The sequence below is a fragment of the Somniosus microcephalus genome, chromosome 3 (assembly GCF_052327205.1).
Source record: "Somniosus microcephalus isolate GS21.2 chromosome 3, FLI_Smic_1.0, whole genome shotgun sequence".
Lineage (NCBI taxonomy): Eukaryota > Metazoa > Chordata > Chondrichthyes > Squaliformes > Somniosidae > Somniosus > Somniosus microcephalus.
Window position 1 is genome coordinate 365,431,265 of NC_140989.1, and position 20,561 is coordinate 365,451,825.

General features: G+C 50.6%; 1 protein-coding gene across 1 annotated transcript in view; it reads right to left on the reverse strand.

Annotated features, from left to right (window-relative positions):
• lpar3 (lysophosphatidic acid receptor 3) overlaps positions 1-20,561 on the reverse strand; it is a 94,592-nt gene that overhangs the window by 42,772 nt on the left and 31,259 nt on the right. Inside the window, exon 2 of the mRNA XM_085983529.1 lies at positions 14,303-15,058. Within this exon, the coding sequence (XP_085839655.1) occupies positions 14,303-15,050 (748 nt within the window). The 5' untranslated portion in view covers positions 15,051-15,058. The remainder of the gene's footprint in view (positions 1-14,302; positions 15,059-20,561) is intronic.

A 20,561-nucleotide genomic window follows, 5' to 3' on the forward strand; every position in this document is an offset into this window, starting at 1 on the left:
ACATTCATTTTGACAGTTGTGCTGTCAGTGTTCTACAGCATTGAGGTGCTGCAAACACTGACAAGCACTGCACAAAGGTGCATGGCTGCACCCAGGCTCTCCAATGACTCCCTCCATATGCTTATGGAGTGAGTCACAGCACGCAGAGAGGTTCTCTTCCCTTCCAATGGGCAGAAGAGACCTCCCCAGGACACCAACGCAGCCTGGTTGCACATTGCACAGGAAGTCACAAGCAAGGATGCGATCAGGAGGACCAGGCTGCAGTGGCGCAAACCTTTCAATGATCTCAGTAGATCACAAAACGTTACTGAAAAGCCACACTCAACCTCATCCCGCTGCTGCACTCATCACATCCCCATCACTCTGCCTTCCCTACCCTACTCCTGCACATCCTTACTCACACCAACTTACCTTGCACCTCCACCCATCTCTCTCTATCTACATTATCACATCCCCATCTCACTAGCCACCCCTCACACTCCCCCTCATCCTGGTGCAATCATACCAACTAACAACACACTTGGGTGGTTTAGCCAATGTTCATGTGAAGTTTCTGGTAATGTGCTGTCAAACATTGAAATCTATATTTTCAACACTTTGGGCTAAAAATTGACTTCGCCGGGGCGCTGCTCCAGAAAAATTAGCGTCCCACGCCGGAAATTGAGTGGTTGCGCCCCAAGTGGGAAGCGGGGCGCTACTGGAAGTGCCCCGCATCCCTCTTGGGGCGCTGTGAGTCAATATTGCGGCGTTATATGCCGCAGCGCCACACGCTGCAGCACGTTGCGCCGCGGTATTGCAGGCCTTCCTTCCCTTCTTAAAGGGGAGGGGCCTTGTGCAGCGCGATCTGGGGCCCAGCTGGGCCCCCGGGGATCGGGAGTGCCGGCAAAAGAGCCCGGCACCCAAGAGATGTGCCGGGCTCTTGGAGCGCAGCCAGCACTCTGCGGAGGGGGCGTTTCACGAGGCCGGGGACAGGAGCGCAGGCAGGTGCTGGCAGGCAGCCAGCAACAAAAATGGCTGCCCCGCACCTCGCCTTTAAATTGCGCCTCCCCGGCCGCAGGTACACCCCCCTGACCCTGTCGGACATAGCATCCGGCGGTAAGTCAGGGGGCGCTCCCGAAGATCATGGCCGGGGCGTGAGCAGGGCGCTGCGCACACCAATGACGTCATCGCCAGCGGCGCAGTGCCACAGGGCGCTGCCGGTTAGCGCCACCACTAACCTCCCGCTGAATTTTGCGGGAGGCGTGGGCAGTGCTGCGCCCGGGCGCTAGTTGCTTTGCGTCCCGTTAGCGCCCTCTTAAGGCGCTAATGGGAGGTGCAACCAACTGAATTTTCCCCCCTTTATCTTATTGGACAGATCTGTGCTCACCTTTGGAAGTGTCTTAGTGAGTTTCAGTGAATGTTGAGACATAACTCCCACCCCTCCCCAATTGTGATGAGTGTGAAAGGAATGGCTTAGGCATTGTAAGGATGCTTTATGGTGCTGGTGTCAATCTGGCACATCATGTGGCAGCCAGGGTGTACAGCGTCAAGTGAAGTAAATCTGGCCATGGTGAGGCCATCGCTGGCCTCCCGGGAAGCAATGTGCTTGGGTACTGATGCCCTGTGTCCTGTGCAGCATCAGGTGATTGCGGAGAAGGTTACATCGGATTACATAGGATATACAGCACCGAAACAGGCCATTCGGCCCAACCAGTCCATGCCGGTGTTTATGCTCCACTCGAGCCCCCTCCCGTCTTTCCTCATCTAAATCTATCAGCATAAGCCTCTATTCCCTTCTCCCTCATATGCTTGTCTAGCCTCCCTTTAAATGTATCTATACTATTCGCCTCAACCACTCCCTGTGGTAGCGAGTTCCACATTCTCACCACTCTCTGGGTAAAGAAGTTTCTTCTGAATTCCCTATTGGATTTCTTGGTGACGATCTTATATTGATGGCCTCTAGTTATGCTCTTCCCCACAAGTGGAAACATTCTCTCTGTATCCACTCTATCAAAACCTTTCATAATTTTAAAGACCTCTATTAGGTCACCCCTCAGCCTTTTTTCAAGCGAAAAGAGACCCAGCCTGTTCAATCTTTCCTGATATGTAAACCCTCGCATTTCTGGTATCATCCTTGTAAATCTTCTCTGCGCCTTCTCCAGTGCCACTATATCCTTTTTATAATATGGAGATCAGAACTGTACGCAGTACTCCAAGTGTGGTCTAACCAAGGTTCAATACAGGTTTAGCATAACTTCCCTACTTTTCAATTCTATCCCTCTAGAAATAACCCCTAGTGCTTGGTTTGCATTTGTTATGGCCTTGCTAACCTGTATCACAACTTTTAGTCATTTGTGTATTTGTACTCCGAGATCCCTTTGTTCCTCTACCCCACCCAGACTCGCACCCTCCAAGTGATAAGTGACCTCCCTATTCCTCCTACCAAAATGTAATACCTCACATTTATCGGTGTTGAACTTGTTTGTGGTGCTGCTGGTGTGCCTGGTGATGTTGGTGTTGAGGCTGATCGTGGAAAGATTCAGAGGAGCAAGGTGAGATTTTTTTCCAAGGGCACCGATGTTGCTGGAATAGATGGCAGGTGAGGTTGAGAGGACAGAAGCGATCTGTCAATGGTGAGAGAGAGTTAATTCCCAGGACCAGCTGCCCCAGCAGGACAGGCGGGCAGCTCAAGAATTCACATACTCTGTGTGTGCCATTGATTTCCTGGGATTCACGCCATGTTGGCAGTAGAATAATATCCGAGGAGGTGACACTGGATAGAGAGTTTGCTCCAAACACTTCCAAACTGCATACAGCTCAAAAGAGTCTTCCAACTCCTAAAGGCTCAAGCTTCTGACATTGTGATAATTACCGGATACCTGTTTTAGTGATGTTGGTTGAGGGATAAATATTGGCCCCAGGACACCAGGGAGAACTCCCCCTGCTCTTCTTCAAAATAGTGCCATGGGACAGTGCAGTACTCCCTCAGTACTGCACTGGAGTGTCAGCCTAGAGTTTATGGAGGATGATAGGCCAGCAAGGAGAGTGTTGGAATAGTTATACTGGAGGGTCTCAACAGCAGAGAGGCTGAGGTAGGGGTGAAGGTAGACAATGTTGCAGAGGTGAAAGGAAGTGCTCTTGGTGATGGACAGTATGTAGGGATTAAAGCTCGGCTCAAGATCAAATTGAAAGCCAAGATATTGAATAATCTGGTTCAGCCCAAGAGACTACCCAAGGAGGGAGATAGAGTCAATGGCAAGAGAGCAGAGTTTGTGACAGTAGGTGAAGACTATGGTTTCAGTCTTCCCAATGTTGACCTGGAGAGCGTGTGACCCATCTAAGACCTGATGTAGGACAGGCAATTTGATAGCATGGAGGCAGTTGAGGAATTGAGAGAAGCGGTGGACAGATCTTCAGTGTACATGTGAAAGTTGACCCCATGCCTGCAAACGATGACACTTGGGACAGCAGGCAGATAACGATGTGGAGGTTCAAGAAGAAGGCCCACCACCACCTTCTCACGGGCAACTAGGGGATGGGGCAATAAAGGCCGGCCTTCCTAGTGATGCTTAATCTCCAGAATTAATTCAGAGACAGGGGGCCAAGGATAGATCCTTGGTGTGGGGGTGGGGCAGGGGGCGGGGTAAAGACAAGTCATTGATGGAGATGCAATTGCTGGGTTCAGATAGGTAGGAATGGAATCATGCAAAAGGGCAGTCTAAAGGAGCTGGACGATGGAAAAGAAGCATTAGAGGAGGAAGGCATGTGCAACCATATCGAAGGCACTAGAATGTCACAGTCACAGAGATGGTCGTTCGGGATTTTGACTAGAGCAATTTTGGTGCTGTGAGAAGGGTGGAAGCCAGACTGGAGAGATTCGAACAGAGAGTTTGGAGAGAAATGGGCATGGAACTGAGAAGCGATGACACATTCAAGGGCCAAAGAACAAAGGGGGTGTTGGAGTTTTGTGAGGGGTAGGGTTAGTCGGAGAGGTCAGAGTTTTTTTTTTTAAGAACGGGGTGTTTGTTGGCAGCAGTGTTTTGGAGAGCAGAGGGGTAGTGCCTCGAAGAAATGGAACCAGAGACTCAGCGACAGAGAGACCAGGAAAGGAAGACACTGCACTCTCCCTCAACCACACCTATTTCTTAAATGATTCTAGGGTTTTGCAAAAAGAACAAAATGGTAACAGATGTGGTAAAAACATGTGAAAGCAAAGGTAACATCTGTTAGTTTGTCATAGTTCTTGCAAGGTTGGCATTCCCACTCTTTTTTTAAAATTCGGACAGATCCAATCCCCGTCGCAGATGTGAAAGCTTTTCACCCACAACTATTCCGTCCCCGCTGAAAAGGCTGGAAGTTGGGGAGCTGCGGACGGCTCACTACAGGGAGCGAGAGAGAGGAAAGAAACTTTCTTCAGCCATTATACCGGTCATTCCGCGTAGCAGGCAAATTGCGTTTGCAGGAATGCACCCACTACATAGAAACATAGAAGATAGGAGCAGGAGTAGGCCATTCAGCCCCTCGAGCCTGCTCCGCCATTCAATGCGATCATGGCTGATCATCCAAATTCAGTACCCTGTCCCTGCTTTCTCCCCATACCCCTTGATCCCTTTAGCCTTAAGAAATATATCCAACTCCTTCTTGAATATATTTAATGAATTGGCCTCTACTGCCTTCTGTGGTAAAGAATTCCACAGGTTCACCACTCTCTGGGTGAAGAAATTCCTCCTCATTTCTGTCCTAAATGGCCTACCCCTTATCCTTAGACTGTGACCCCTGGTTCTGGACTCCCCCGCCATCGGGAACAGCCTTCCTGCATCTAGCCTGTCTAGTCCTGTTAGAATTTTATAAGTTTCAATGAGATCCTCTCTCATTCTTCTAAACTCCAGTGAGTATAAGCCCAATCGACCCAATCTCTCCTCATACGTCATTCCTGCCATCCCAGGTATCAGCCTGGTGAATCTTCGCTGAACTCCTTCCATGGCAAGAACATCCTTCCTCACTATAAGCGGTGGGGACTGTACAGCCTGAGAGAGAGAAGATGAAGGAGGACAAAAAGGATCCTAGGTATCAGGAGGTTGCATTATGACGGAAAGCTCACGAAGTTGTGGACAATGTTCCCCCTAAATTTTTGAGGGGTGAGCGGCCCCTTTAAAAGGGACTGTGCGGCCCATTCACAGTTTCTTTCACATTGGAAAAGCCGGTCCTGGGCTGTGCGGGATGGCAGACAGTGACACGGCCGCGCAGCTTAGAGGGAACGTTGGTTGTGGATATATCGTTCACTAAAGAGAGTAAGAAAGTCGGTAACCAGAGGACACAGATTTAAGGTAAGTGGGAAAAGCACCAGAGGCGACATGAGGAAAATATTTTTTTACGCAGCGAGTTGTTGTGATCTGGAACGCACTGCCTGAAAGGGCGGTGGAAGCGGGTTCAATGGTGACTTTCAAAAGGGAATTAGATAAATACTTGAAGGGGAATATTTGCAGGGCTCTGGGGAAAGAGCAGGGAGTGGGGCTAATTGGAGAGCTCTTTCAAAGAGCCGGCACAGGCACGACGGGCCGAATGGCCTCCTCCTGTGCTGTCAATGCGAGGGTAAAACAGGTTTCACTATTTCACACTTGCACCAGCTTTTTCACTCGTATTCGTGACTGAGGAAAATATCCTTCTTGGGCTGGTCTCCTTTGGAAAAATTCAATGTGATCTAATTGAAGTTTTCAGTATTCAGAAGGGACTGCCTCAGAGAAAATGAATTGGTTCAAATACCAAAAGGACAGAAGTTAAAAAAATGAGGAAGTTGGGAAAAGGCTAGGAAGTCGGGCGGAACTTTTTCATCTAAAGGGTGACAGGATCGTGGATTAAATATCAGTCGGGATGCAGTGGGTATAAATGAGATTGAGGCGCGAGTGGGTGAGTGTTGGACAGAGAAGAGATTGGGGGGATTATGGTGAGAAGTCTGATAGATGAAAAAGGGATGGGCTTGCTTTTCCTGTTCTTAAGAATTATGAGGTCTCGCGGCTTTTAATAAAAAAGTGAGAGTTAAGCTGTGCTTCCCAACTTTATAGGTAAAATAATGCATTGATATAGCGCCTTACCATGGCTCTCAGAAACGACTCAAAGCGCTTCACATGCAATGAATTACAGTGACAGTTCTTACATAAGCAAGCAAATGAAAATATAATAGCTTCAACTTATTCTCCTCCCTGTTACCTTGCCAAATCATTCTCTAATTTACAACTTCCTCTTTTCCCTCATAAACTGTCAGTTTAACAAATAAACAACATGCTTCTCAAATGTGAAGCTACCTAACATCAACAACGCACCGAAATCTGTTCCATCTTGAAAGAATGCCAAGATCATCAACGGAGCATGCCTTCCCTTCTCTTCCCTTGGTTTGTCTATTGCCTTCATGCCAATTAGGAGAGTTTGTACTGTTTTCTCTAGAATAGATTCCCAAACCTTTTTCCCTCTGGAATTAACAGACCAGTAATTCCCAGAACCATGGCTGTCAGCTTTGTTTTAAAGCTCAAGGTCACGTTCGTTATTTTCCAACCATGGCCCTCTCCTCCACACGCTCCATCAAGGCCAGTCATCTGTGAGAAATTTCTACAACTGCATCCCCAACTCCTACTTTTTCTTGTGACCTGGAGCCTTGTGATATCTTGTTTCTACGGTTACCATTGCTGATCTCTAGCCGTAGTCATGGGCGGGGCTGTTACAGAGGAATTAGTAGAAGTTAGGAAGTTGGAGAGGATTAAGAAAGAAAAATATTAGTACCTAGACCATAGTGCTTAAGTAAAGCAGTCGGAGTTAACCTGGGGCTGAGAACCAGCGGTAGAAATTCTGGGGGACGAGGGCGATCCTCTCACCGATTGACTCAACACTCCTGTCAGGAAAACCAAGCAGAGACACCAGGCTCCAATATAACGAGAGCCTTGCATCAACAAGGGTTCTCACTGAGCAGAGATGGTGAGGAGGCCCTTCTGGTACAGACCAGAGCGAGTCTTGTGGTTCAGCACTGTTTGCTTTGTGCTCCACAGTGAAGCTATTCAAGGGGGAAGTTGCCTTGGAAATTCCTGAGGAGGAAGAGGTGGAGCAGGAAGATGAAGAAGGGGAGGAGGAGCTGGAAGAAGCAGAAGAGGTATGGTCCAGTGGCACAGAGAGTTACCAGAGCTGTAAGGCAGCAAATTATCTGAGGAATGATTCTCCTGATCAATCCCTCCCCAGCTTTCCTGGAAATCTTCCTGCTGCCTGGTGGATAGAAGATGTCCCCTCTTCCTGCCCTCCTCCTCCACTAATACCTCCAAAGCAGTGCTCGAAAACTGTGGGGGAGTGGGGGAATTGGGTGTGAGCTATTGTAGCTTCTCCTGCGCCTGCCATTGTCCACAGATAGATGTCTCCAGCTAAAATGAACCTTCCCTTTAAGAGGTGAGGAGCTGTCTTTAAATTGCATCAGGAACACACAACATCGATGCCCTCTCCATTTTATTTTAATGAATGAGTTGCACAAATTTAGGGGTCCTCTTTGTGATCGGTCATGCTCCGAGTGTGACGTCCATTCTGCACAAGAAAACGCACTCAAAGCCATTTCTAAATTGAGATCACATTACAGCCTCATGATCACTCGCTGCTGTAACCTCCTCCAGTCCCACATCCCTCCGAGATCTCTGCGCTTCTCCAATTCTGGCCTCTTGAGCATCTTCAATTTTAATCACTCCACCATTGGCGGCCGTGCCTTCTGTTGCCTGGGCCCTAAGCTCTGGAATTCCCTCCCTCAGCCTCTCCACCTCTCTCTCCTCCTTTAAGACTCTCCTTAAAACCGACCTCTTTGACCAAGCTTTTGGTCACCTGTCCTAATACCTCCTGATGTGGCTCGCTGTCAAATTTTGTTTGATGAGGCTCCTGTGAAGCACCTTGGGACGTTTTACTACATTAAAGGCACTGTATAAATACAAGTTGTTGTTGTAACCTCAAAATAAAAACCATACAAATGAGAGAAGTTAAATAGATGCAAGAGTTAGCATACCAGAGGGAGGAGCTTCAATGGGCTGAATGGTCCTTTCTCACCCCTGCCTTTGTATTTTTATGCTTTGTAGGATATATATGGAACCACAAACGTATGAGGAATTGGAAGGCAGGCAAAAATCAACGGAATGTAAGTATGAAAATAAGTGTCAGAGGATAACGGAAAAGAAGATTGTTGATAAAAGCAAGAGGAATCCAAAGGACATGTTTTGTTAGGTAGCGTGTCTTAGAGCCAAGATCGGTCCTTTATGGCATACACTGAATAGAAATATTATGATAGTTGAGGAACTGGCAGATGTGCTAAATCTATCGCTTACACCAAATCAGATGCTGTCCGAAGGTTGTGGCATTCAAATCCCACTCCAGAGACTTGAGCACAAAATCCAGACCGACACTTCAGTGCAGTACTGAGGGAGTGCTGCACTGTCGGAGGGGCAGTACTGAGGGAGCGCTGCACTGTCGGAGAGGCAGTACTGAGGGAGCGCTGCACTGTCGGAGGGGCAGTACTGAGGGAGCGCTGCACTGTCGGAGGGGCAGTACCGAGGGAGCGCTGCACTGTCGGAGGGGCAGTACCGAGGGAGCGCTGCACTGTCGGAGGGGCAGTACTGAGGGAGCGCTGCACTGTCGGAGGGGCAGTACTGAGGGAGTGCTGCACTGTCAGAGGGGCAGTACTGAGGGAGCGCTGCACTGTCGGAGGGGCAGTACTGAGGGAGAGCTGTACTGTCGGAGGGGCAGTACTGAGGGAGCGCTGCACTGTCAGAGGGGCAGTACTGAGGGAGCGCTGCACTGTCAGAGGGGCAGTACTGAGGGAGCGCTGCACTATCGGAGGGGCAGTGCTGAGAGAGCGCTGCACTGTCGGAGGGGCAGTACTGAGGAAGAGCCGCACTGTCGGAGGGGCAGTACTGAGGGAGCGCTGCACTGTCGGAGGGGCAGTACTGAGGGAGCGCTGCACTGTCAGAGGGGCAGTACTGAGGGAGGGCTGCACTGTCAGAGGGGCAGTACTGAGGGAGCGCTGCACTGTCAGAGGGGCAGTACTGAGGGAGCGCTGCACTGTCAGAGGGGCAGTACTGAGGGAGCGCTGCACTGTCAGAGGGGCAGTACTGAGAGAGCGCTGCACTGTGGGAGGTGCCACCTTTTGGGTCAGACGTTAAACCGAGGCCCCGTCTGCTCTCTCAGGTGGACGTAAAAGATCCCATGGCACTATTTCGAAGATGAGCAGGGGAGTTATCCCTGGTGTCTTGGCCAATATTTATCTCTCAATCAATTATCTGGTCATTATCTCATTGCTGTTTGTGGGAGCTTGCTGTGCGCAGATTGGCTGCTGCGTTTCCTACATTACAACAATGACTACACTTCAAAAAGTACTTAATTGGCTGTAAAGCGCTTTGGGACGTCCGGTGGTTGTGAAAGGCGCTATAGAATGCAAGTTAGTTCTTTCTTTCTTGTGTAGCAGCATCATGACTGCGTTACAGAGAATTTAGAAAATAAGAACATAAGAATTAGGAGCAGGAGTCGGCCATTCGGCCCCTCGAGCCTGCTCCCCCATTCAATAAGATCATGGCTGATCATCGACCTCAACTCCACTCTCCCGCCAGATCTCCATATCCCTTGATTCCCCTAGAGTCTTTTCTTCTTTCAGATCAACATAAGACCTTCCATTTCGATGTTACGTGTTTTCAAAACGTTAACGGAAACCACAGATCAGTTGCACAGAGCCTCCGAAAACAGTATCATTCCGTGGGAGCTTACGTTTTAAAAAGGTTTAGACAAGGAACCCCATTGAAATAGCCAAGCCTGGCTGGTTCGGTTGGTTTGAAATGTAAATGGTCGTTTATTCGAATTGTTCCACCTCACTTACGGTTTTATTTTCGAATCTGCTTCGTGGGATCATTGCCGTATGGCATTTCCAAAATCTGACGGATTTCAGGGTCAGTTGGCTTCCTGCTACTGTCCCTGTCAGATTTCCAGCCAAAAGTTGGACCATAAGTGTGAAGTGTAAAGAACATGGCCGCGTGCCAGTGCTGGTGTAATTCTACCGCCGAGACCCCGAGAGAAATAAATTGACAGCTAAAAAAAAACCTAGCCCAAAGCAAGTTGGTCTGCTGTTTGCAGGGATGAGCGATTCCGTTTGTACAAGTTTCATGAAGTGCTCGTTAAGGGAGTGAATTGGAGATATTTTGCTTTTGGGCAATGTAAGGAAAATGATGATGGGCTGAATTGTTGGGGGGTGATGATTTTGGGGGGAGGGGCGTGGGGCGGGGGACGGAAATCAACAGAAGAAGATGCAAACCGAACCTCAAACTCTTACACAGCCAACACCAAACATCTACCAACTGCTTGGGGCATGTGTCATTACCGGAACCATTTTCAGCAGTACAAAAAAAAGAGAAATCCTTCAAACATGAAATGCACGGCAACAGAAAAAGTGCAGGAGTGCCCGGGGGATCCGAGCTTGGGCTAGGGACACATTGGCCCAGAAATTGGTGTCGGGGGCTTCCCGCGGGTGCAAGCCCCCGACCTACACTTACATAGCGCGCCGACAGTTGAAGCCTGGGCCTGCGTGGATTTCCTGTCAGTGGCCCGGTTCAGCGCCCGGCGCGCTTTGCTTGCGTGATCCAGCGGCGTAGTTAGTTCGATGAGCCGGCTGGGATCACGTGAGCACTGGGCAACCAATCGGAGGATGCAAAAGTTCATTCATGAGTTTGATAGTAAGAACTGTCAAACTCATGAAAACTCCGGGCGCCCAAAACAGTACTTAAACTTCAAATAAAAGTTAAAAAAAATCCCACTAATTAAATGAACTATTAATAACTGTAAAAAAAACTAATTTAAACAATTATTCAAATTTTTGAAAAAAATAATTTTTTTTAAAATCGGGTCTAAAAATACACTTACCTTACTGTAAAGTCTTTAAAAATAATAAACCTGTGGAAAAAAAATTCTAACTTTAATTAATAGACCACTTACCTTTTAAAACTAAGTACTTACGTCTGCTTTTTTCTCGCGTAAAAACTGGAGGCCTTATCGCACGGGCAACCCTGTTAAAAAAAAAGGAATTTCAGCGCGCACGCGCAGACTCCTGCGCGCACACGTTCCACCTCTGAACCCCTTGGTTCAGAGGAAAGGAAATGCCGGTTTTCTGCGCATGCGCTGTGCATGCTGAAAACCGGCACTTCCATCGGGCCCACGCGTGAGTACACGGTGCTTACTCACACGTTGGGACCCGAATTACTGGGCCATTAGGTTATATGGCGCTTCCTATTTCAAGGGGGTTTGAGGAGCTACAGATGTGCACATGTGCTGACGAGTGCGGAAAGGCTACATTAAAAGACAAGACGACACCTGCAAAGTCTGTCGATTTTTACATCTTGCTCGTGTGTCAGCCGTGGGTTAGTGGGTTATCTGGTCATCATCACATTGCTGTTTGTGGGAGCTTGCTGTGCGCAAATTGGCTGCTGCGTTTCGTACATTACGACAGTGACTACACTCCAAGAAAAAAGTACTTAATTGGCTGTAAAGCGCTTTGGGACGTCCGATGTTCATGAAAGGCGCAAGTCTGTCACGGTTTTGAAGAAGGGTCAAACCCGAAACGTCAACTCAAATTTCTCTCCACGGATGTTGCCTGACTTGCTGAGTTTTTCCAGCATTTTCTGTTGTTATTTCAGTCTGTCACGGTTATTCAGTCTGTCGAGAAGGATCATTTACTTTTCAGCAACATTTGGCTACGTTAGGAGACTTTTTTCTTGGTGCCCTTAAATTCTTTTTAACATGCCTACCCTATACTGTTGCCCCTATACAGCCCTGCCCAAAGCCTCTGGTGAATGTCAGTGCACCAACCCACTATTACAACATCGAGGTTGTCGGAGTTCTCTTTCAACCTCTTCCCGTCAGCCAACCACCAACCAACTAAGATGTGACTGTGTTTCATTTGTTCCTCCCAGGCACACCCAGAACAGATGCAAGTTCCAGCAAGTTGACGCGGTTAGGTTGTTAAACACAATAGGTCCCCAGATGGTCTCTACTTGACAATGCACTGTTCACCCACTGAGCGTGTTCACAAGGCGTCATCTGTTTATAAAAGGGAAGGGCCGCACAACAGGCTTCTTCTCTTTTTTTAATTATTCGTTCTCGGCATGTGGGCGTTGCTGGCAACAGAAGGGGGGGAGAAATTGGCTCGCACCCCCTTTGGGGCACTAACTTCGCCAGGGTGCTACTTTTAGCGCCCCGAGAAAGTTAGCACCCCCACGCCCGAAGTTGAATGGTAGCATCCCAAGCAGGAGGCGGGGCTACTGGGAGCGCTCCCCCTCCCCATTGAATATCGCGGCGCTACGTGCAACAGCGCCACCCGCGTCGGGACGCAGCGCCGCGGTACTGCAGGCCTCCCTCCCCTGATTAAAGGGGAGGGGCCTAGCGCAGCGCGCACCAGGGCCCTGCTGGACCACCGGGGAGTGGGGTGCCAACAAAAGAGCCCGGCACTCAAGAGGAGCGCCAGGCTGAGCGATCGCGGCGGACACCCCGCAGGAAGAGGTGAGAGGGGGCAAGTGCGGGCAGGCGGCGCAAAATAAATGGCCGCCCGCTACCTGCCCCTTAATTTGCGCCACCCGACGACAAACACGGTGCCCTGACCCTGTCGGATGTAGCGTCTGGTGGTAGGTCAGGGGGCGCGAGCCAAGTTGCGGCCGGGGTCGCGAGCGGGGCGCTATGCACGGCGATGATGTCATCGCCAGAGGCACATCGCCATGGGGCGCTACCGGCTACCGCCGCCGCTAACCCCCCACTGAATTTCACGGGAGGTGTTAGCAGCACCGTGGCCGGGCGCTAGGTGCTTTGCGCCCACTCGGGGCGCTAACGGGAGGCGCAAAGCAACCGAATTTATCCCCCAATATTTCCCCAGATCCTCGGCATATGGGCGTTGCTGGCAACACAAGCCTTCATTACCCATCCCGAATTGCCCCGGGTTTGGTACAACTGAGTGGCTTGCTAGATCACTCCAGTAGAGGCAGCTAAGAGCCAGACACGTTAGTGGGGACTGAAGTCACACACCGGGCGGGGAAAGACGGCAGGTTTCCTTCCCTGAAGGACATCAGTGAACCAGTTGGGGCTTTACGATAATCAGATTTTTTTTAAACTGACTCCAAATTCTCAAACTGCCCTGGGGGATTTGAACACATGGGGGGTGATTTTCATTCAGAAGTCGGGAAGGAGGCGGGACTACAACTTTCGGGGTTGTAGTCCCGCCTCCATCGAGATGCAGCCAATCCACGCGATTTTAACTTGATTGACCTTGTTGAGCCTGCCCAGCGGGCTCAGCAGGCCAATTAAGGGCCACCCGGCAACAGGTGACGTCACAGACTGAAATTTCATCAAAAACAAGACGTGTTGACAGATGAAATATCAGTGTTTCACAGCTGTTTGAAGCTGTCAAACACTGACAGTCTTACTTCTAACCTGAGTCCTTCTACACAGACTCAGTTAGAAATCTCACTGGCACAGAAAGCTGCAGCCTGTCACTTTTGACAGTTCGCAGCCATTCTGCTTTCTGTGCCGGTGAGATGATGGACTCCCGAAGCCTAGAGGAAGGAAGGCTGTAAAGTACAGGTAATTTAAACTTCTTTACACACTTTAGACACACCAAACACACTTACCTTTGCACTCATGCACACATCACTCACCTGAACACCGACATCTCGACCCCTCCAAGTCCTTCAACCCGACGGCCCGACTCCTCTAACTTGGCGTGGTTTGGAGCCATCGGGAATCCCACACTTCAAGCTTTAAAATAGGGATTAGTCTAAAAACTGCCTGTTAACTACCTGTTAACAGGCAGTTAATTGGCACTAATCCCTTCCCGCCTCGGGTAGGCGGGTCCCAGTGCGGGACGGGTACCCACCTCCTTTGAAACTTACATGGGGGCGGGATGGTGTCGGGACCCCCGAATTCGGGATTTTAACCCCCCCGCACGCCTCCAATCCCGAATCCACGGGTCAATGAAAATCGACCCCATGTTCTCGACTGGACTTATTAGGCCGGGCTTCTAGATTAACTAGTGCAGTAAACATGACCACTATACTACCGTACCCGTATCAACACCTGCGCCAGCAGATTCCAAATTTCAAAAGGCAAGTGGACATGTACTGAAAGAGGACTAATTTGCAGGGTTTTTTGGGGTAAAAAGCTGGGGTGTGGGACTAAATTGGACAGCTACTTTCAAAGAGCCGGCACAGGCACGAGGGGTCGAATGGCCTCCTTCTGTGCTGTAAGATTCTCTGATTCTAAGTAACTGAATGAATGAATCACCTACCCAGAACGGTCATGATGGTCTTTATTAGCTTCATCGGCATTTTGTTGCGCTTGATGGAACCGGTGGTGTGTGACGACATGTTCTGGGTTTTCTTCCTCACGTAGATGTAGATCCGCAAATATATTGTTATTATGAGGCAAAAGGCGGAGAGGTTGAACAAGGCCCAGAATATCAGGAAGCTCCGGCTGTAGATGGGGGCCAGGGAAGAGCAGGCCTTGATGTCGCAGATGCAGTTCCAGCCCATATTCGGAATGGTGCCCATGACCACAGCCGCTGCCCAGATGGCCAAGATGAGACAAGACACTCTCCGCTTGGACAGGTTGCTGTGCAGCTGCATTTTCATCACGGAGGAGTAGCGCTCCACCGCGATAACCAGCAGGCTGTCCACCGAGGCACTGAAGCTGATGTCCAGCAGCGCCTGGCGTAGAAAGTAGCGGCGCACTGTCAATGTCCTCGAAACCTGGCCGGTGTGGAACATCATGAAGATGTAAGCCAAGCTGGCAAAGACGTCCGCTGCCGCCAGATTTGCCAGCAGGTAGTAGAAGGGGAAATGGAACCGCCGATTTCGGACCACTACAATGATGATCATGGCGTTGCACAGGAAGATAAACAGGCAGCATATTATACCGAACACCAAACCAATATAGCGGCCGCTGACCGAGAAAGCTTCATCAGAGTCATTGCTATTGAGGCTGTAGAAAAAACCCATGGACTCGTTGTAGTAACAGGCCGCCATCGCCTCTTCCATCTTTCAGTCTGTAAAACAAGGAATTGCAAACAAATTAGGTGTCGGGCTGGCTGGCTGGCTGGCAAAGACTCATTAGAATTTCTTTTGAGGGGTTCTTCCCGATTGGAAAAGTCCCTTCGGTAAACTGGTCGCCTCAACACCAGCTGAAAGTCTTAACCGTGGAGACCATTTACTGTCAGGTGGGCAGAACAGCAGTAAATGGAATTCGATCCGGAGAAGTGCGAGGTAATGCATTTGGGGAGGGCTAACAAGGCAAGGGAATACACATTAAATGGTAGGATACAGAGAGGTGTAGGAGGAGGCTGAGGGGAGACTTAATTGAGGTGTATGAAATTAGGAGGGGCCCAGATAGAGTGGATAGGAAGGAACAATTTCCCTGGTGGAGCAGGCTCGAGGGGCCGATTGGCCTACTCCTGCTCCTATTTCTTATGTTCTTATGTTCTGAGCAGAGAGGTCAATATCCAGGGGGCAGAGATTTAAAGTAATTGGTCGAAGGATTAGAGGGGAGTGGAGGAGAACCTTTTTCACCCAGAGGGTGGTGGGGGTCTGGAACTCACTGCCTGAAAGGGTGGTCGAGGCAGAAACCCTCATCACATTTAAAAAGTACTTGGATACGCACTTGAAGTGCCGTAACCTGCAGAGCTACGGACCAAGAGCTGGAAAGTGGGATTAGGCTGGAGAGCTCTTTGTCGGCCGGCACGGACACGATGGGCTGAATGGCCTCCTTCTGTGCTGTAAATTCTACGATTCATTTATTGGTTAGAAAAATATTAAGAGATGGGATAAAAAGGCCGTTTGACTGACAGGCGAGCATCATCCAATCAGGTAATTAAGAGCCTATTTGCTTCCCAATTAGCCGTGAAGGCGGGGTACCGGGAGGATGGGAGTGTCCGGCGACCAATGGCGGGAACGTGGGGGGCGGGGCGCTGGGAGGATTGGCGTGTCCGGCGACCAATGGCGGGAACGTGGGGGTGAGGCGCTGGGAGGATGGGCGTGTCCGGCGACCAATGGCGGGAACGCGGGGGTGAGGCAGTTGGAGGATTGGCGTGTCCGGCGACCAATGGCGGGAACGCGGGGGGTGAGGCAGTTGGAGGATTGGCGTGTCCGGCGACGAATGGCGGGAATGCGGGGGTGAGGCAGTTGGAGGATTGGCGTGTCCGGCGCCGAATGGCGGGAACGTGGGGGTGAGGCAGTTGGAGGATTGGCGTGTCCGGCGACGAATGGCGGGAACGCGGGGGTGAGGCGGTTGGAGGCAGGAGGTCGTGTTACAACAGTGACCAGACTTCAAAATAACCAGTACTTCATTGGCTGTAAAGCGCTTTGGGAGAGCCGGTGGTGGTGAAAGGCGCTATAGAAATGCAAGCCTATTGTTTTTTGACGAAGTCTCCAGGATTACGTCGAACACCACAGTTGACAACACAAGAGGTATCTGGAAATATACCATTTTACTCAAAACTCCCAGCAGTGATGCTTTGGCTTTCTCTGAAGCTCAAGACGTCACTGCCCATGGCTGAGCTGCAAACATTGAACGCGGCGCCTGTTGACTTTTGCTCACCAGGCCCCGTCCTCTGACCCAAGCTTTTATAGTAAAGTCGCCTACCAGCGTGAACATGGCCTGTTAAACACAACAAGGGCATAAATCACAGGCATTGGGAGGTATGATGGGACTGAAATTTCACTGCTGTTGACCTTGGTCACAATCTCGTCCAGATGGATGTTTATCAGCAAGGTCTAACGTTTGGACAGTCCTCGATCAACCACAACCAACAGCTCCAACACTTCAGATAAATGTTGGCATCCAGCACATTAAATTCCACAATAGCTGAACGTGTGGCAGAGGGGCACAGGGTGCCCGTACTCTGCTTAAATTTGCAGAGTGAACTGGCAGTAAAACACAATGGGGGAAAATTTCGTTATTGACCATTTTGGGGCGTTAACATCGCCCGGGCGCTAACTTTAGCGATTAACGCCGGCGATCGCGAAATTGAGTTTTAGCCCCCCAAGAGGGAAGTGGGCGCCAAATCAAGCGCTACACACTCCTCTTCGGGCGCTGACGTCGGAGAGCGGGGCGTGACCGCAGAGCGCTACCGCAGCTCAGGCGCTGCCAATTACAAGTCCTCAGACAGACTGGCGCCTTCCAGTTCTTAAAGGGGAGGTTCAATGATGCTGCACAGCCTCACTCTGACCATTGCTGCTTGTGACCCGGGCCTGCAAGGAGCTGCAAACCATCATTGAGAAATCTCATGGCTGATCAGAGGCCCAGGGATAGAGCTCGCCGGTTCAGTGACCGGGCATTGGAGGCTCTGGTCGCGGCCGTGGGACGCCGACGGGCAGCGCTCTTCCCGGACACTGGCGGGAGGCCATTGCCGCAGGACTTCAGGAGGATGTGGAGGGAGGTCGCTCGGTACGTCTCGGCCAAACGCCTGGTCCACAGAACTCCCACCCAGTGCCGCAAGAAGTTCAACGACCTCACTCGGGTGGTCAGGGTGAGCAGATGCTTCAAAAACCTCTACGTCCCACCATCTCAACCTCACTCTGTGCACAGACAGTGTAAACCGCCACATCCCCAAGACTCACCCGCCAACTATGACCATCTACTAAAAGTCACATCCACATCTCACACCTTGCATACATTAGCAGCTATTCAACTATGGTAGGCACATCTGCCAAACACATGGCTGCACACTCACTCAGACGCTGTCCTTTTTCTTGCAGGCCAAGCTTGCTCATAACAGGAGGGAGTAGCAATGCACAGGAGGAGGTCAGGCAGAACTGCACCCACCTTACAGACCTGGTGGAGCAAGTGCGCAGCATCATTGCGGCCCAGGTCATGGGCGCTGTGGCAGTCGGAGACATCGACCCCTTAGGGGCAACAAAGGTATGTTCATCACCACACCCTCTTCTCTCATACCACTTCCCCCTCACACCATAAGCCTTTCCCACTTTCCATCTAAGTATACTGTCTCCATTCCTCGCTCCCTTCCTGTCCCCCTCCCCCAACATTAAACCCACTCTTGTACCTTTATGCTTTCAGATAATCAGCCACCAGCTGACCAGCTTGTTCCTCAGCCTCCCAGTGGCAGCGACGCGGGAGAGGGGGAGGAAGAACAAGCCAGAGCCTCACTGCCTGTGTCTCCCGAGGGAGAGAGGTCCGATAATGGGGCCACGCAGTCGCTAGAGAGGAGCAGAGGATTTGGCTCTGATGTGGGTGAAGCTCCGGGGCCCAACAGGCTGCAGCAACGCCACGGGGAAAGGGAAGCTCGGGGGTCATCTCCCCGGAGGGTGAGTGCGAGCACGAGTTCAGCTGCACAGGACTCGGATGAGGACCTTGATATCTCGGTGATGTATATTCAGGCGATGAGCATGCACACTGAGCTCACGGGTCCAATGGCTAGGATAGTGGAGGAGCCCGCATCCAGCATTGCACTCCACTCTGCTCACACCATCGAACCCATCCTTGGCAGTTAGCAAAGGATGGTCGACTCACAGAGAGACCGCGGGGACCCAGACCTCATGCCTCATGGGTGAGGTGGCAGCAGCTATTCAAATCAAATCAAATCAACTTTTATTGTCATTGTTAGTGCACAAGTGCAGTACAACGAAATGTAGGCTTGCGGCTCCTGAGAGTGTACAATTTGGATTAAGACATTTAAACATTCAACATACATTTGGCTTGTAATACATTAACATAAACATAACCATAATAAAGTGCATTGGCAGATGTGCAGGCTTTAGAGTTTATTTGTGGAGTTCAGTAGGATGACAGCCCTGGGAAAGAAGCTGTTCCTAAATCTGGTCGTACGGGTGCGAATGCATCTGTAGCGTCTCCCAGATGGCAGGAGGGCGAACAGACTGTGGCTGGGGTGGGTAGGGTCTTTGATGATGGACCGTGACCTCCGTAAACAGCGTTTCTGGTATATGTGCTCTATGGTCGGTAGCCGGGTGCCGGTAATGCGTTGGGCAGTTTTGACTACCCGCTGCAGGGCTTTCCGATCATAGTAGCTACAGCTGCCATACCATAATGTGATACAGTTTGTGCAGCGGTAAAAGTTAGAGAGGATCAGGGGTGACAGGTTACATCCCTTCAGCCTCCTTAGGAAATATAGGCGCTGCTGGGCCTTCTTCACCAGAGAGGAGGTATTGAGGGACCAGGAGAGGTCTTCCGTGATGTGGACTCCGAGGAACTTAAAGCTGTCCACCCTTTCCACCACAGCCCCATTGATGTGGATGGGAGTGTGACTTCCGCTTTTAGACTTCCTGAAGTCCACAATGATTTCTTTGGTTTTCTTGATGTTAAGGGCCAGGTTGTTATCGGCGCACCACTTCACGAGATGCTGGACCTCCTCCCTGTAGGCTGACTCATCGTTGTTAGTGATCTGGCCTACTACCGTGGTGTCATCCGCAAACTTGATGGTGTTGGAACCATGAACAGCCACACAGTCGTGGGTGAAGAGGGCGTAGAGGAGGGGGCTCAGCACACATCCTTGTGGGGCCCCCGTGTTCAGGGTCGGGGGGGTGGGGGGGGGGGAGGTGTGGTTACCTAATTTGACAGACTGGGGTCTGTTTGTTAGGAAGTCCAGGGTCCAGTTGCAGAGGGAAGTGTTCAGGCCAAGAGTTTGGAGTTTGGTGGCCAGCTTGTTGGGGACGATAGTGTTGAATGCTGAGCTGTAGTCTATAAACAACATTCTGATGTAGGTCTCCTTACCATCTAGGTGATTCAGTGCCGAGTGTAGAGCAGTTGTGATTGCATCCTCCGTTGATCTGTTTGCACGATAGGCAAACTGGTGTTGGTCAAGAGAGGCGGGAACACTGGCTTTGATGTGTACAGGCCGAAGTAACACAACAGTTTAGTGCTGTAATGGAGACAGTGGTTGGTGCCACCCAGTCTCAGATTGATGCCATGCAAGCGCTGACTGCTGCCATCATCGCTGGGTCGCCCACTGTCCACCGGGGATCTCACGGTACCGCAGCAGGGCAGCAATCTGTGCTCGAGCAGATTGCTCCGGATGCTGAGGCTCTGCCCCTGGGGAGTGGCAGTGTGTCGGTCGAGCAGGAACGTGCTGTCCTCTCTCAGGATGACAGCATTCCTGCTCCCACCACTGCCCACTCCGCCATTGCACTTAACCCAGCCATCCCAGACTGCTGCCGCCCATGCTGAACTGGTGCAGTCTGTAGCCGGGCCCTCCAGGCCCAGAGCTGGTCGAGAGCGTCCTGCAAGGCCATCTGCAGTCTCTGGCTCCCAGACTCAGCAGCCTTCCGCCAGCCTTGCTGCAGCCACTGGGGCCACATTACGGAGGAGCAGTAGGGTTGGGAGGGGGCAATTGCAAAGGGGAGGGACATCATTGAGGAAGGGCGAGTAAATAATACCTTATTAGCAAATGGGGGGAATGTGTGTAAATAATTTGATGAGTTTGTAATTCTATTGTTGAGTTTGGTAACAAGTTGTTCAGCTTGCTAAGAAAGAGTTGTGATTGTTGATAAATTATTGTGTTTGTTTATCATGGGTTGTGT